The 16,771-nt window shown below is 39.3% G+C and overlaps 2 protein-coding genes across 8 annotated transcripts in view; one reads left to right on the forward strand and one right to left on the reverse strand.

Moving 5' to 3' along the window:
- LOC137244042 (uncharacterized) overlaps nucleotides 1-16,771 on the forward strand; it is a 460,752-nt gene that overhangs the window by 400,163 nt on the left and 43,818 nt on the right. The window contains exons 2-5 of one of the 3 annotated variants that reach the window (XM_067772499.1): nucleotides 5,955-5,987; nucleotides 6,060-6,235; nucleotides 6,316-6,469; nucleotides 9,569-10,516. The exons of the other annotated variants lie outside the window; for them this stretch is intronic. Of the exons in view, the coding sequence (XP_067628600.1) occupies nucleotides 5,955-5,987; nucleotides 6,060-6,235; nucleotides 6,316-6,469; nucleotides 9,569-9,747 (542 nt within the window). The 3' untranslated portion in view covers nucleotides 9,748-10,516. Of the gene's footprint in view, nucleotides 1-5,954; nucleotides 5,988-6,059; nucleotides 6,236-6,315; nucleotides 6,470-9,568; nucleotides 10,517-16,771 lie in introns of those variants that run through there. 3 annotated transcript variants of the gene reach the window in all.
- Nucleotides 1-16,771, reverse strand: part of LOC137244038 (uncharacterized) — a 290,995-nt gene that overhangs the window by 104,972 nt on the left and 169,252 nt on the right. Inside the window, exon 1 of one of the 5 annotated variants that reach the window (XM_067772490.1) lies at nucleotides 7,713-8,053. The exons of the other annotated variants lie outside the window; for them this stretch is intronic. The gene's annotated coding sequence lies outside the window, so the exon portion shown is untranslated. Of the gene's footprint in view, nucleotides 1-7,712; nucleotides 8,054-16,771 lie in introns of those variants that run through there. 5 annotated transcript variants of the gene reach the window in all.

Consider the following 16,771-nt stretch of genomic DNA (forward strand, 5'->3'; position numbering starts at 1 on the left):
CGCGAGGCGAAATAACTGGAGAGATCAGGGAGATAGCCGTTTATTTTATTGCATAGCTCATCGATCTCTGGGCCTGGGCCTGTGGCCATTGTTGTGCAGTCATCGGCGTAGGAAACGATTGTGACTCCTTCCGGTGGTGAAGGTAGCTTAGATATGTAGAAATTAAACAAAAGCGGGGATAGGACACCACCCTGTGGCACCCCTTGTTTAATTCTCCTTTGTTTTGATGTTTCGTTTCTGAATTGCACCGATGCCTGCCGACTACCCAGATAATTTGCGGTCCACCTTTTAAGACATGGGGGAAGGGTAGACCCTTCCAGGTCTTGCAGTAACGAGCCATGGTTGACCGTATCAAAAGCTTTTGATAGGTCTAGCGCTACGAGTACTGTTCTATGGTGGGGGTATTGATTCAAACCGCAATTTATCTGGGTGCTAATGAAATTTAGCGCGGAGGTAGTGCTATGGAGTTTTCTGAAGCCATGCTGATGAGGGGCTAGCTGCAAATGTGCTTGGAAATAAGGGAGCAAAATGGCTTCAAGCGTCTTTGCCACTGGCGATAGGAGAGATATCGGACGATATGACTCACCTACGTTAGCTGGTTTCCCAGGCTTTAGTAGCGGGACCACCGTGGCTATTTTCCATTTCTCGGGTATGACAAAGGTGGAAAGAGACAGGTTGAAGACATGCGCTAAATAATTGAAACCCTCTTTCCCTAGGTTTTTAAGCATCGGCATGGCTATGCCGTCTGGGCCCACTGCTTTGGATGGTTTAGCGCGACCAATGGCGTCCTCAACCTCTCTAGCGGTGATGGTAATTGGTGACGCGCTGAATTTGTGTTTATGTGCGTGTCTATTGGCTCTCCGTCTATCTTTGTCGACCGTAGGATGCATTATATATTGTCGGCAGAAAGCGCTCGCGCATTTTTTCGCATCCGACAGCACCTTATCGCCAAAGGCGATGGAAACTTTGTCTTTGTGCTTAGTCGGATTCGATAGGGACTTTACGGTGGACCAAAGTTTACCTACACCGGTGGAGAGGTTACAACCTCTTAGGTGCTCTTCCCATTTCGCCGGCTTGTGTTCGTCCACAAGCAATCTGATGCGTTGGTTTATATCCCTTATTTGGGGGTCACCTGGATCAAGCTGTCTTATAAGGTCGCGTTCCCTCGCTAAGCTCGCGGCCTCCGCCGGGAAGTGAGGCCGGATTTCGGGAATTCTCCCGGCGGGAATGAAATGTGCCGAGGCGGATTCAATGACCTTACGGAAGGCACGCTCCCCTTGGCGGGCATCAGTCGGGATAGGGAGGGCAGCAAAGCTGCTGTCTGTTGCAGATTTATACTCTTCCCACTTTCCTTTTTTGAAGTTTATGAAAGTGCGTTTTTCGGTGACGATGAAGTCGGCGGTACGCTCGAACGAAATAAGTATGGGCAGGTGGTCGGATGCCAATGTTACCATCGGCTGCCAGTTGACGCAGTTTACGAGTTCTGCGCTCACGATTGAGATATCTGGCGAGCTATGACAGCTTCCTACCATACGTGTCGGGGCGTCTCCGTTTATTGTGCAGAACGTCGTTTCGTCTATTTGATCCGCCAACATCTCACCCCTACTGTCCGCCCGCAAGTTTGAATGCCATAGGTCGTGATGGGCATTGAAATCGCCTAAGATAATGCGATTGTTGCCAGTGAGTAAGGCCTCGATATTAGGGCGGTATCCACTGGGGCAACAGGTGACAGGAGGGATGTAGATGTTGATGATTTCTAGATTTGCATCGCCTGACCGGACAGATAGGCCTTGACGTTCTAAGACATTGTCCCTGCGGTCGATGCCAAGATCAAATATATAATATTGCACAGAGTGGTGTATAATAAACGCGAGGCCGCCTCCATTTCCGCTCTCGCGGTCTTTCCTGTGGACATTATAACCAGAGCAGGTCTGCAATGCAGATCTTGCTGTGAGTTTAGTCTCTTGAATCGCAGCAATGCGGATGTTGTGCCGCTTCATGAAATCGACTATCTCCGTAATCTTCCCAGTTAGTCCATTACAGTTTAACTGCAGAATTCTGAAGTGCATTAGGGGTGACGCCGCCACTCTAGGGGTAAGTGACGGGTGACTACGCCTAGGTTGTGGAAGGCCAGGACGCAATTGCTGTTGTGGCCTTGGGACTGGGTGCCCTTGGGCAAGCATTGGGGTACCCGGATGATTTGGGTTTGCGACCTGGCAACATGGCGCGATGAAACCCGTCGGGGGTTGCCGTCGCGGAGACCAGAACATCTAGGAAAGTGGCACCACCCAAGGCAGGAGCTGCATTGAGCGGATGTCGCAAACCTATATATTCTGTGCTGGCAGACGGAGGTAGGGACTAAGAGTCTGTTTCCCTGACCTGCACGATTGCTGCCAGAAAAGAGGAGGGAGAAGAAGACGGGGGCAGGGGCTGATGCTCAGAATTGCTACCAGCTCTACTACGAAGGTAGTAGTTATGAGTGGTATCAGCTGTTTGAGTTGTTGGCGCCGTGGGGCGCGAGCAGCAGCGGGTACTTGTTGTGGCTTGCTGAGCAGCGAATCTGCTGGAAGGTAGTGGGGATAGGCTAAGGCGTAGACTACGGGACGCCCTTGGGCGTGAGCAGCAAGGAGCCACAAAAGATTTATAAAAGTTACGTGGACGTCGGGTTTTGGGATCAAGCCCAGAACAACCTGTCCGATGCAACCATCCCTTGCACGAGACACACTGAACAGAGTATGACCGTCCTAAAAAGATTCTTTTCTGGCAAATGCAGCAAAACCATTTCTCAGGACCGGGGTCAGGAGACGGACCCGGATTGGGTTCGATACCTTCCCGGAGTAAGAGAATATGTAGCAGTCCTGCTGCAAGGAGCTGCTGGGAGGATGACAATTTGTGGGAGGGACGAAACAAATTAAATGGGGTCACACTGAAATGACAGTCCTTGGTCGGGAAAAATCCCGAGTCGCTCCGGTACATAGAACCGACTGCCTTGGGAAACGTTTTGTCAACATGTTCTGAGCCAGCGGACAGTTAAGAAGGCTATATTCCCTTGCTTTGCATACTTTGATCCATGCGTCTTCCTCCAAAACAATTTTCGGGAGCTCGAAAAACTTATTAAAAACCTCTTATAGGCTGATATTTCGTATTAAAATATTTCCAAGGCATGGGGCTAATTTTTTTCTTTTTTATTTAAAATAACTATGAAAGTCATTTAGTCGTATTCGTACGAAATCCATCAAAATTAGAAAAATTCGTAACATTTTTCAATCTGGTAGCTTGTTTTTGGTGAAATTGTCATTGTTCCCACAAAAGTCAAGTAGCTACGTCACACTAAATGGAACTATCAATTTTTTGTATCATGTTCAAAAACACTATTGAGCAAATGATTTGAGTTATCGAACAGCGATTTACAGGTGGTCCAGGATGTTTATTTCAAACATTCCCCACTTGCTTGAATTCACAATGAATTTAACAGTTATTATTAATTAAACAATGGCAACAGTGACTGAACACAGCCAACGTGCCTAGATCAAAATAAGAGTACCGTTAAATTTTAATAATATACATGGCGGAACTATACAAGGTGGCAGCATGGGACAGCTGATTGTACCTTTTTTATTCGATTTGATACATCAACTTCAGGTGCAGTACGATTTTGACATTAGTCCATCGAATTTACAAAAACAAATTACATGGAACTCTTATTTATGTTTGTAGGCATATCACCATGCTGCGACCTTGTATGTTTACATGAACAAAATATTTCCTTGGCGAAACCAAACAGGTGAATTCATACAAGTGGCGATAGTTTGAAAAAAGTTCACAATAATAAACATCCTGGACCACCTGTTAAATCACTGTTCGATCACTTAAATAATTTGCTCAATAGTGTTTTTGAATCATTTTTGCTGGGGACTGATAAATTGCATTTTTGACATATTCTCAAATGTTAGCTTCACTGGCTAAAGAGCCTGGATCACCTGTTAAATCACTATTCGATTGCTTAAATCATTTGCTAAATAGCGTTTTTCAACTGGTGCTCGTATTATCTATATTAACTAGATTTTGAAAATGAATATTAATATGGAGTCCGATTTTGTGTAGACATAAAATTGGTTGGAAACACAAATGGGGAGTTCATGGCAATTCATTTATTAACCGTGAGCAAAAAACAAATCTTTCTTCCATTCTCCCTGTCAGCTATTATTTGACAGGTAGATATGGCCAGAGCCGGCTCAAGAGAATTTGAGGCCCTAGGCGAGTTATTATTTGCGGCCCCTTTCTCCCGTATTTATAGAAAGAAATTGGAGATCAGAAAATTAGAGATCAGATATTAAATTCAAACTTAGTGTCAATGAAACAAAAAATATTTCTTTTGCATATTAAATATATTTTTTTTTTCAACAAAAGAACGAAAATATAACAAAGAACGAATATATAACACAAAAGTATTTTTAATTATCTTAGAGTTTACTGAAACTTCATTTTCCGCGCCTTCAATTCAGGGAAAGTTGATATAATTTTACTTAAATCTAATTTTTGCTCAATTTCCTGCTCTATTGAGTCATGGCCGAACGCAAGTACGTTTTGATTAATTTCAGTTTCGAAAAGCTACGCTCGCCACTCGCAACCGACATTGGTATCGTCAGCAAAATACTAAATTGGGCATGAGACCACACAAGTTGTGTTGTAAAATATAACTAAGGTGAAAATTAAATTTTTTAATGAAACTAAATATAGGGCCCCTACAAAATTTCTTTTTTTTTTTTTGCAAAAATTATTTTTAGTACAAAGGGGTTTATCGAACTTGGTGCCCTAGGCGGTCGCGTGTTTCTCGTTTATGGTAGAGCCGGCCCTAGATATGGCATTGAAAGAATCGGAAGATTTTTCACTTGTATGAATTTACCACGGCTCAATTATATGGTTGGCTCATGTGTACAAAAACAAAATATGTTAGTTCAGATTGTCAAAATCTGCGTGTTGGTGTCGGTGCAAATGGTATGGAATGGAAACATAAAACTTAGCAGATTTTGTATGTTGTAAGAAAATGTTGCCAATGTGTTGGTTTCATTTTGAGTTTGCCATCTCCTTTTGACAATCCCATCGACCATGCAATGAAATAAATAAAGTCAGCTGATGAGATGAGCCAACCATATAATTGAGCCATGGAATTTACAATGATATGATTTGACATTTCAACTTCCGGCGCAGTACTGTTTTGATATTAGTCCATCGAATTGAAAAAAACAAAGCACATGGAACGGCCGCCGCTGTGGTGTGATAGTAGCGTGCTCCGCCTTCCACACCGAATATCCTGGGTTCACGCCCCGGACAAAGCAACATCAAAATTTTAGAAAGAAGTTTTTCAATTCGAAGAAAATTTTTCTGAACGGGGTCGCCCCTCGGCAACGTTCGGCAAGCACTCTTGAGTGTATTTCTTCCATGAGAAGCTTCTCAGTGAAAACTCATCTACCTTGCAGATGCCGTCCGGAGTCGGAATAAAACATGTACTAGGTCCCGTCGCGCCGATTTGTAGGAGAAATTAAAAAAGTAGCACGACGCAAATTGAAAGAAACCCTCTTCGGGGGTTATCGCGCCTTGCATTTTTTTCTTTAATATGTGACTAGATTCCTTCAGCTTCTCTATGGTTTAACGTCTTTGGGTTGTGCGTGTTTTATTTTATGCATACATCTGGAGTTTGGTTTAGGCTTCATAAAGGCTATCAACGTATTTAGAAAGGGTTCCTCTGTTAGTCATTCGAAGACTACTCTAGAGTAGACAAGATAATACAAAATTTGTCGTATCGCTCCCAGAGGCGCAGACAAATACTGCCGATGGCCCGGGATATTTTCACAAGCTCGCTTATTGTCATAATATTTTACATCAACACTTCTAATGCTTATTATGTACATTAATAAAATGCATTATAATAACTGTGTTACTACTGTTTTCAGAAACATACCAAGAAGAAACTACAAGTTTGCGAGGTAATATCCATAAATTTAATCACTATATATGTAAATATACCTAATTAATTTTATACACTTTTGTCATTGTAGACCAAATAAGTATTGTAGAACAGTCGCTCGCGGAACGGAGAGTGCTGATTGACAAACTATCGGGCATGCAATCAGATCAGGGAGCGCTTTCACGTCGCCTTGAATTCCCTATTTATACAGAAGAAGATCTTGCCAATTTAAATGACGAAATAAATGACACGAATAGAGACACTTACGTAAGTTCTGAGCTTAGTGGGAACACGTCATGTACCCTTTCGAATAGTTTCTACTTTTCTTATTTTTTTATATTGCTTAGATTAAAACAATGGAAACGCTTATGCAACCAAACGGCATTAATAGAAACTTGAAAAAAGTTTTGGCTCCAAGTCTTATTATGGACTTCAATTTGGACGGAATCCTGGGGAAAAAATCCTTAAAAAATTACACAAACTTTTATAATGCCTTGCTGAGTATGTGTTTGTTTATATATCTAGAAGCCGTATCGAAACTATACAAGAACCACATATTTAAAACTTCGTTAAAATATATACAGCTTTTAGAGTTATAATTCTATAGTTTCAAACATATCTGTAATTTCAGCAGCAATTTTTATGCTATGAAGTAAAGTAACACAGTTCTAAGGGTAGGAGTAAGGTGTGTAATTTCATTTCGTGAATTCAGGTCATAGAGAAAGGGAAACGGTCAGGCTTGCAATGACAGTTTCAAAAACATAAACTGGAAAAAACTACAGGGCCTGCAAAATACTCAGGACTGACACGGGCTATCTCCCTAGATCCCGAACATCACCTACATAGCGAGGCCAAAGAGCCCAATATTTAAGAGTATAATGAAATGACGAACATACAGTGTTTGCTTAATTGCCACAAACCGGGACACGCTAGCAAACAAATGCTTGATCTAGCCCCTTCTCTAAGAATGTTAAGAGACCATCTTCATAAGCACTACGATGAAATCCGGCACCGGCGTCCGGTGAACGCCGTTGTCAATATACACTATCCTACTCTAGCAGAAGAAGAAGGGATACACGAGTCACCCTGGTCCAACTTCGATCTGGATACTGTAGCAGGTTAAACTATTACTTGTCCAAAATCAACCCGAACATACGTAATGATTGTCGTTCATGTGATGTCTCCACATGACACCAACCATATTTTCAATTGAAATGTAGGTGGCCGCCGTAATGTGGTGGTAACGTGCTTCGCATACCACACGGAGTATCCTGGGTTCACACCCCGGGCAAATCAACAACACAATTTTAGAAACAAGTTTTTTCAATTAGAAGAAAGCTTTTCTAAGTTGGGTCACACACCCCCCCCCCCCCCCCCCCCCCCCCCCGGAAGTTATTTGGCGAGCACTCCGAGTGCATTTCTGTCATGAAAAGCTCTCGATGAAATTAAAAAAGGAGCACGACGCAAATTGAATGAGAAACTCGGCCTAAAATCTCTTCGGAGGTTATTCGCGCCTTACATTTATCTATTTTTTATTTTTGTGTAGAACCTACGCCTCATACAGATAAGTTTTCCTAAATCAATCAAGGATTGCGTGCCTCTGGGAAAACCAAATTTATTATCATTGATATTAGAGAAAAAAAAACAAATTTATTATCTACCACTTTTACTGAAATAAATTATATATGTAATTATCTCAATACTTCTTAGAGAAAAAGAATTACTTTAAACTAGGTTACATTACATTTACTGTGGCCCCAAATACATAATTTCAAAAGGTTTACATTGGACTTATCCGCATCTCGTTCGTACTTTCCTACAAGGCTCGACTGCCAGGTATATTAATAATAATATTTTGATAAATACTTTGGAAACCGGTTAGTTGAGAGCTTAAAAATTCATGTATATACAAAAACATTTCAAACTCGTAAAGTTATTTGTGTTGTATAGTTTTGCTACACTTAGGGCCGTTTTCACCATATCCAGTTCATTTAAATTTATCTGGAGGATCGCAATCTAAAAGCTCCATTTGACATTCTCGTTTTCACCAACACAGAGCGACCAACCTCTACTTAAATCGAGAATTGTCAATATTTCGTAGAATAAATTGGAAAAATCGGTTGTGAATACACGATAACTAGCCAAACTCTGTATCTTGACATTCGCATGTATATTTTGACTTTCGCATTCACATTTTGCCCATTCGCAATTTTTCTCCCTTTTCGCATTGCCGGCACTCTGTAAAGCGAAAGCGAATGTCAAACAGCATTCATTTTCGCATTTTTCTTGCTACAAGTAATAGGCATTCGCATTGTTCAAATATGTAAGTATTGATTGATGATTTTATAAATTGATATCTTTATATTCATTTAAAAATATATAGGACAACTCAAAAAACAAAACAAACACAAAAGCAACAATTTGTAATCCTAGTGGACTTAAAATACATAAATAAATAACAATTAAATCGAAACCACTTTTTTATAAAGCATTTCTATTTGAAATCATGTCATTTTTTATTTGTTCTCTGATACAACTAGCAATATTTCCCATTCTATGATTTTCCACGTTTTCTGTATATATCACGTTCACTTCTTCCAGTTCAATTTCTGAACTGGGAGGATTTCTTCATTTAAATCAATCCTTTCTTTATTTAAATTGTTCCATAATGCTACAGAATCCTTTTTTTAATTTGTTCAACAAAAATTAATCGTTTGCCGAAATTGTAATCGCCTTGTTTCTTTTGTTCTCTTTCTTTGAGTTTGGTCAGTGATGCATACTCAAGCAAAAAATTAGCGAAAAATAAAAAAGCGACATTGTTAGCGATGCGATAGCGCTACAGAGTTCCAATTACCTTTCGCATCACAATTTATTTTCGCATCGCACTGCCTTTCGCATCGCAATACAGAGTAGGCCCCCAGACGGACAAGGCACCAGCTGTTTCGATTATACTTTGTAAATCTCTTTAAAGTCTTTTCTCCTTTTTTGTTTACACTTTTTGATTTAGACATAACTGAGGCCCGCAGCTTTGGTTAGCATCATTGTGAATTCACACAAGTGGCGAATGTTTGATAAAAACGTTCACAATAGTAAACAGCCTCGATCCTGTTAAATCGCTGTTCGATTACTTAAATCATTAGCTCAATAGTGTTTTTCAAACATTTTTGTAGACAACTGGTATATTGCATTATTTACATATTTTAAAATGTTTGCTTAACGGGCTGCTCAAATTTAATCTATTAAATAGGTTTTAGAAATTAATATGCAGTCTGATTTTCTGTATACACATTTAAAAGAAAAGCTGATTTGAAACACAAATGGGCAATTCATGGCACTTCAATTTAATAACCGCTAGCAAAAAACAAACCTTTATTCTATTCTCTGGCGATTCGCGACAGCCGTTCTCCCTGTCAGCTATTATTAGACAGGTAGGTATGGCAATGAAAGAATAGAAAGATTTTGCCCTTGTATGAATTCACAATAGTTAGCATGGAGAAAACGAAAATTTCGATAACTTATAGATAAGTGACTAACTGAAAATGGTGAAAAGGTCATTGGTTATTTTAGATTATTTATAATGTAATGCATATTTAATTTCAGAATCAATTCCAGTGACAAATTTATCAGGACCAGCCGAAACACAGCTACGCGATGCCATTAAACTCGTGAAGAAAAGGAATTTTCAGTCAGTTTACTACGAAGAAAAGAAAAACAATAAATTAAACAAAATTGAATCTATAGATGATGGTAGCAGTTCCAATTCACTTAATTTCGCCTGACTCTGCAAGCACCAATTACCTTGTTAATACCGACAAAATAATCGTGTTATGTAAAACCGAGATCGTCCACCACGTATTTGCTTGAAGCGTTTATACCCAAATTGCTATTTAATATCGGTATCAAAGCAACCGTCCTAAAATTACTGAAGGATTTTTAAACAGCTTAAATGAAAAAATATCTGCAACCAATTTTATAACGCCTTTTTATTTCCCAAACCCTAATTAAAACGTAGTAAATGTCAAGGTAAAAGTAAATTTTGAAACCGTACTCATTAATAAGTAACGGAGTTTGTCCAACAAACTTTGTCGCCAGTCTCTTATGCTAATATGCTCTGTACTTTATGCGTCACCTACTGAATCCCCCTTATGATTAATATTATGAGACACGCAACTGATTGAAATAATACCCGAAAACAACGCCATAAATTGCAATACGTATAAAGTGGAAAAAATTGGATAAATCTGTTCTTTTGCCCATGGGGCACTTTATAATTTTATCCACAAAATCAATAGGGGGACTCATGTAACCGTATAAATGCCTTATAAAGTGTGTAAACGTATAAATTTATCTAGTTTACGCACGAGCTGTCAAATTTTGTATGAAAAATCATTTACACAATTTGTATAAATTTACGCGCACATTTCATTGTGTAAACGCGGTAAACTCAAAGGAATGCAACCTTGCAGACATTACAGACGGCATTTTCATCAAAAATATCCAACATCAGCAAGTAAAGGCGTTATAATTTTGATTTTTCACTTAATCTTGGTATTTTTTAGTTTGTATAACAATCAAAAAAAATTTTTTGGAAATAATACAGCTGAAAAACAATCAAGTTTATCAAGAGTATTACTAGGTGCGTTCATATAACCGCGTGTGTAAATGGATATAATTTTACACCTTATAAGTTTATATGCTATCATGAGTCCCCCTAATGTGATATTGATGATGCTATTGGTGTTGGACCGAAAGTATCGATACCTATTTGTATCCTTTCATCTCTGTGAATTTCTTCTCAAGTAGAGCTCGACAAGTGCAAAGAAATGCCAAGAATGATAAATAGCGTTCTAAAATGTTGATTTATGCGCTTCATGGACTATGCCTTCTTTATTTTAAAAGCCCCGTATCATAAACAGTTTTTTCATCTAGATGCGTTTTACTGTATCTTAAGCGTTATGAGTCGATTGCAGGCACACTTTCAAGTGAATTTTTCGCAATTAAAAACTGCAATATAACCAATGGATTCGACACAAAATATGTTAGCAAGCATTTTTGTTGTATAGGGAGAATGCCTTTAACAGTGCTTCGCGAAATTGTGTATGTGAATGGGCAAGGCGAAATAAACTTCAATTGCCAAGTCTGAAGTTTCTTCATATTTATAAACGCAACATCTTGGTTGATTGTGGCGATGTTACTGGAATGCATAAGCTTGTGTTAAACGCGACGGCCTTAAGATTAGACCGTAGTGCAATGGTGCGGTATCCATATTTCTTGCAATCCCGTATACGATTTTTTGCTGGGTACATGCGCTTTTATGCTATGTTCAAACAGTAAAATAAATTGAGGCAATATCAATTCAAATTGAGTGGTGTTCATACAACTCAATTTAGCTTACACAATAGTAATTTGATGGCCGGTTGGCTCATCTCTACAGCAACAACATACCTGTGTTCAGAATGTCAAAATGTGCGTGTTGGAATTAGGTGAATGGAATGGAATGAAAACATAAAACTTTAAAATTTTTGTGTGTTGTAAGATAATGTGTTCAATGTTTTGGTTTCATTTTGAGTTTGCCATCCTCTTTTGACAATTCCTACTCCAGTGAAATGAAAAAAATAATATCAGCTGATGAGATGAGCCAACCATATAGTTGAGCCATGCGCAGCTGACGTTTAAATCTACTCAATAAACACACTTTACAAGGTTGTATTTACAGTTTGAAACAATTTATTACGCAATTTTTTTCAAATTGGCAATTTGTTATTACAATTTATTATATGATAAATTGCGTAATAAATTGCCCAAATGGTATAAATTGCCAATATGGCGTGTGTTTGTACCTAGTATTAAGTTCACACATGTATACACATATATATTGTTACGAATATTAGCAACAATAAGGGGTACTGTCATCTCTAAGCCGATGCTAAGAGTGACTTGCAGGCATGCTTAACCAACGAACCGATATCATTTCGTTGCGATAATTAACGTTAATAAACGAAACAAAGTCATTTCGTTTCGTTTATTAACGTTAAGAACGTCAAATTAACGAAATGATTTTGTTTCGTTTTCTGCCATATCAAAACGAAATCAAATCGTTTATGTTGATTATTAATTTCAAACTATGTTGGCAAAGCTGATTGATGGCGGAGTCGTTAAAGGTTAAAGCATTAGCCAAGCTGATTGCAACTTTTCTCATGAATTTTTGACAGTACGAACATTTCTCAGAATATTTTTGACATTACCACCAACGAATTACACAATCAAGTTTCATGGAGTTTGTGTATATGTCCGCTCGCTGTTACCACCTTACGGCATTGCCAGCACAATTCAAACATGAAGTATCAGGTTTTTGTTAACGTTTTTAACGTTAACGAAAGCTTTTCGTTTCAGTTAAAAACGAGATACAATTTATCTTGATAATTTCTTTATCGATAATATTTCGAAGTGTTTCAACGGAAATTTTTTGATAAACGATTAGCTTAACGTTAAGGTGCATCCCTGGTGACTTGTATGCACATTAGGACGGGTCGATTTGTGGGGAGGCAAAAAAATCGCCCATTGCTCTGTGAAAATCATATTCTAGGGATAAAAATAATAAACTTTGCCGAAGGAACCATACCTCTAAAACGAATTCTGATGTCCCCCGCTTTGGGTCGTAGGGGCAAATTTTGAAAAATCCCACTTTGAAATGCCTATGTTTTTTCTTTTTGGAGTTTATTTTTCTCTCTAGAAACTTATTTAGTCAGAACATATGATAAAAATGAATTTAACGTAGTAATAGAAAAGAATTTAAAAAAATTATTAGAAATTAGCGTTTCTACAATCCCCTTTTAAAACCAAGGCATCACTGTGATGCATTTGCATGTCGTAAACATAGTTGTGTGGGTTTTTTATTCAACCGTTTTAAAAAATGAAGGTATCACTGTGATACAATTGCAGATCGTAAAATTGCTTTTGTTGTTTTTTTAAGCCAGCACAAGACACAGCAGGTAGAATTGAAATTGCACTTACCACAAAATTCGACCCAAAGGGGGGGGACATCAGAATTCGTTTTAGAGGTATGGTTCCTTCGGCAAAGTTTCTTAATTTGATCCCTAGAATACGATTTTCACAGATTAATGAACGATTTTTAAATTGACCCGCCCTAATGCACATCCATAAATCAATCATTATGTATCTCTATAAACGAATCAATCATTATGTCTACACATATGTACGTACACGTAGCGGAGAAGCAACGCACAAACACATGCAGGTATCTTATCTGAGATGCTCCAAAAGTTGTAATTGCGGAGGTGTCACTCACAAATACACGCGCATATGAGAAGCTATACACGTGCATCTGTAGTTATAATTATATGGCAGTAACTAATTAAATTCTGGAAGCGCCTAGAAGATGCAACGAGGAAATCACAGAGTATAAAAGCACCAACAGTAGAGGCGCGAGAGTCAGTTTGATTTAAGTGTTCCATCTGTCGAGTAGTGGCAGTGTTTTTTTTGAAAGTACTTTAATAAAGGCCATTTTGCATTATTAAATATTGGAGTTATTTATTCAACAGTTTAGTGATTCGAACTTAGCAGAAGGTTGCAAATAAGAGGATTTGCAGTAAATTCGCTACAATTGGTGTCAGAAGAGGAATTGTTGAATAAATTCAAGAGGACAACAAAGACATGGCAAAGTTAAGTGAATTGAAGATCCAGCAACTGAAGAATGAGTTGGAGAGCCGTGGATTGAATACAGCCAGCATTAAACTCGAACTTCAGGTACGACTACGAGAGGCAATGGAATTAGAAGGAATTGACGTGGAAGAGTACGACTTTCATCTTGATGGTGAGGAGACAACCAAAATGAAGAGAAAAATGAAAGATCGCAGACAGTTACGAGCACAGACTTGAACATGATATTGGCTGCAATATCTGCACAAACATCGAAAGTAACATCAATGCCGTCGCAAATGTCATCTTAACTGGAAGAACAGAAGACATATATGGCATCCCAAATGGAATCACAGGAGGCCCGTATTTCAGAAATGACGTCGCAAGTGTCATCTCAACTGGAAGACCAAAACACATATATGGCATCCCAACTGGAATCACAGGAGGCCCGTATTTCAGAAATGACGTCGCAAGTGTCATCTCAACTGGAAGACCAAAAGACATATATGGCATCTCAATTGGAAGCGCAAGAGGCACATATATCTGAAATGTCGGCAGAAATTTTGGAACAGGTATCATCAAAACTGGAAGTGCAGGATGCAAAAATAGCTCAACTTCAGGCAGAAGTAGATGATTTAAAAGGTCGTATGGAGCAGTTACTACTAAATCGCCCAGCTGTTTCAGCAAGCAATCCAAAGGTAAAGACACCATCCTTTGACGTTTCTGTTCCTTTTCAGGTCTTTAAGCTACAGTTTGAGAAGACCGCAGCAGTGAACAACTGGAATGCTGAAGATAAAGTTGCAGCTCTGTTCATGGCATTGAAAGGGCCTGCCGCGGAAATCTTACAGACTATTCCAGAGTACGAACGGAACAGTTATGAAGTATTGATGGGTAACAGATATACCAAATAGAGTTGCTGAACCGCTTCCAGAGGCCTGGTGAAACATTGCAAGAGTTTGCGTAGGATGTGGAAAGGCTGGCACATTTAGCGAACGCGGACGCACCCGTGAAATACACTGAAAGGGTAAAGATTCAGAGCTTTATAAATGGCATACGGGACGTCGAAACAAAGCGAGCTACATACGCAAACTCAAAGCCAACATTCGCAGAAATGGTTTCACAAGCTCTGATTCAGGAAACAGCATCGCTTCTGTGTAAGCCAGTTTTCAAAGCACGCCATGTGGAAGTAGAAAGGCCAGAATGGGTAGACGCAATATTGGAGGCGCTGAAAGGATCGCAAAAGCGGAGTGAGAGAGTTATCAAATGCTTCAAATGCGGGAAGCTCGGTCACATTGCACGTCATTGCGATCTTGATCCTAGTGGTTGCAACAGCATGAGTGGTCTTAATAACAAAGCTGGAGGAGATGGCCAAGAGCGTGCCAGATCAGAAAGATCAAGAGCTAGCTCCAGCTGTTGAATGTCCTGTGATATCTATCTCGCAAATTGGAAGAAAAATCGAGCAGTCTTGCCGTCAAAGAAAAGCTGGATGACAAGGAGCGTGTACTGACTGTCGATACGGGCGCATCTCACTCCTTAATCCGATCTGATTTGGTCAATAGGAGAGTAAAGCCATTACCTGGAGCAAGGTTGCGTATGGTCACAGGCGAATATAACCAAGTCCAGAGAGAAGTAATATGTGAAGTCTTAATTGGGAAGGTCATGGTTCTACACAAATTCATTGTGGCGGAGATTTTTGATAGTCATATTGGGAGTGGACTTCTTAGTTGACCATGACATCAAGATCGATATGCAGAGAAGGGTTATGCGTTATGAGAACCAGGATATACCACTTGACTTTAGTTTGAGGAAGGGTTCAGCAGTAATCGAGTACTGGTGGAGAAGACTCGACAAAGACCACGGAAGTCAACGGTAAATGTTGATGGATCGAATGGGCCAAATAAAGCGAAATCAAAAGTACCTGCGAGAGAAACACTGGCATTGGAAAAACCAAAAGGACTCACGAAAACGAAAGAAAGAAATTCCTAGAAGAAATACGAGGGTAGTTTCAAGCCAGGGCGCACCACTGTTGTGAAAGGTGGGAACGATACTGATTATGCGAAGCCAATCTGTCAACAGCAAGCTCTACAAAGTGGTTCATTGGCCAAACAACAGAGTGCGAGGGAACGATCAAGGATAATGAGTAGTAAGATGAAACGCAAGTACGATAAGAACAATAATTCGGAAGGTTTCTTGGAGGAAGATTTGGTACTGTTATACAACCCTCACCGGCGGAAAGGTGTTCCATCGAAATATCGGTGCAGTTGGGAAGACACGTACAGAGTTGTGAAGATGATCAGTGATGTCATCTACCGCATACAAACAATTGGGAAACCACGAAATAGAAGGGTGGTTCATTTGGAGAGGCTAGCAGCGGTTAGATCGAGAGATTTGTCTGATCGGGACGATCAGACTTAGGTGGAGGTCAGTGTTACGAATATTAGCAACAATAAGGGGTACTGTCATCTCTAAGCCGATGCTAAGAGTGACTTGTATGCACATCCATAAATCAATCATTATGTATCTACATAAACGAATCAATCATTATGTCTACACATATGTACGTACAAGCAGCAGAGAAGCAACGAACAAACACATGCAGATATCTTATCTGAGATGCTCCCAAAAGTATGCAATTGTAATTGTGGAAGTGTCGCTCACAAATACACGCGCATATGAGAAGCTATACACGTGCATCTGTAGTTATAATTATATGGCAGTAACTAAGTAAATTCTGGAAGCGCCTAGAAGATGCAAGGAGGAAATCACAGAGTATAAAAGCACCAACAGTAGAGGCGCGAGAGTCAGTTTGATTTAAGCGTTCCATCTGTCGTGTAGTAGCAGTGTTATTTTTGAAAGTACTTTAATAAAGGCCATTTTGCATTATTAAATATTGGAGTTATTTATTCAACAGTTTAGTGATTCGAACTTAGCAGAAGGTTGCAAATAAGAGGATTTGCAGTAAATTCGTTACAGTAGGGGGACTCATGAAAGCATATAAACTTATAAGGTGTAAAATTATATCCATTTACACACGCTGTTATATGAACGCACCTAGAAATGCTCTTGATAAACTTGATTGTTTATCAGCTGTATTATTGCCAAACAAACATTTTTTGATTACAAATTAAAAAATACCAAGATTAA

This window comes from Eurosta solidaginis, chromosome 3 (assembly GCF_040869045.1).
Source record: "Eurosta solidaginis isolate ZX-2024a chromosome 3, ASM4086904v1, whole genome shotgun sequence".
In the NCBI taxonomy this organism is placed as follows: Eukaryota; Metazoa; Arthropoda; class Insecta; order Diptera; family Tephritidae; genus Eurosta; species Eurosta solidaginis.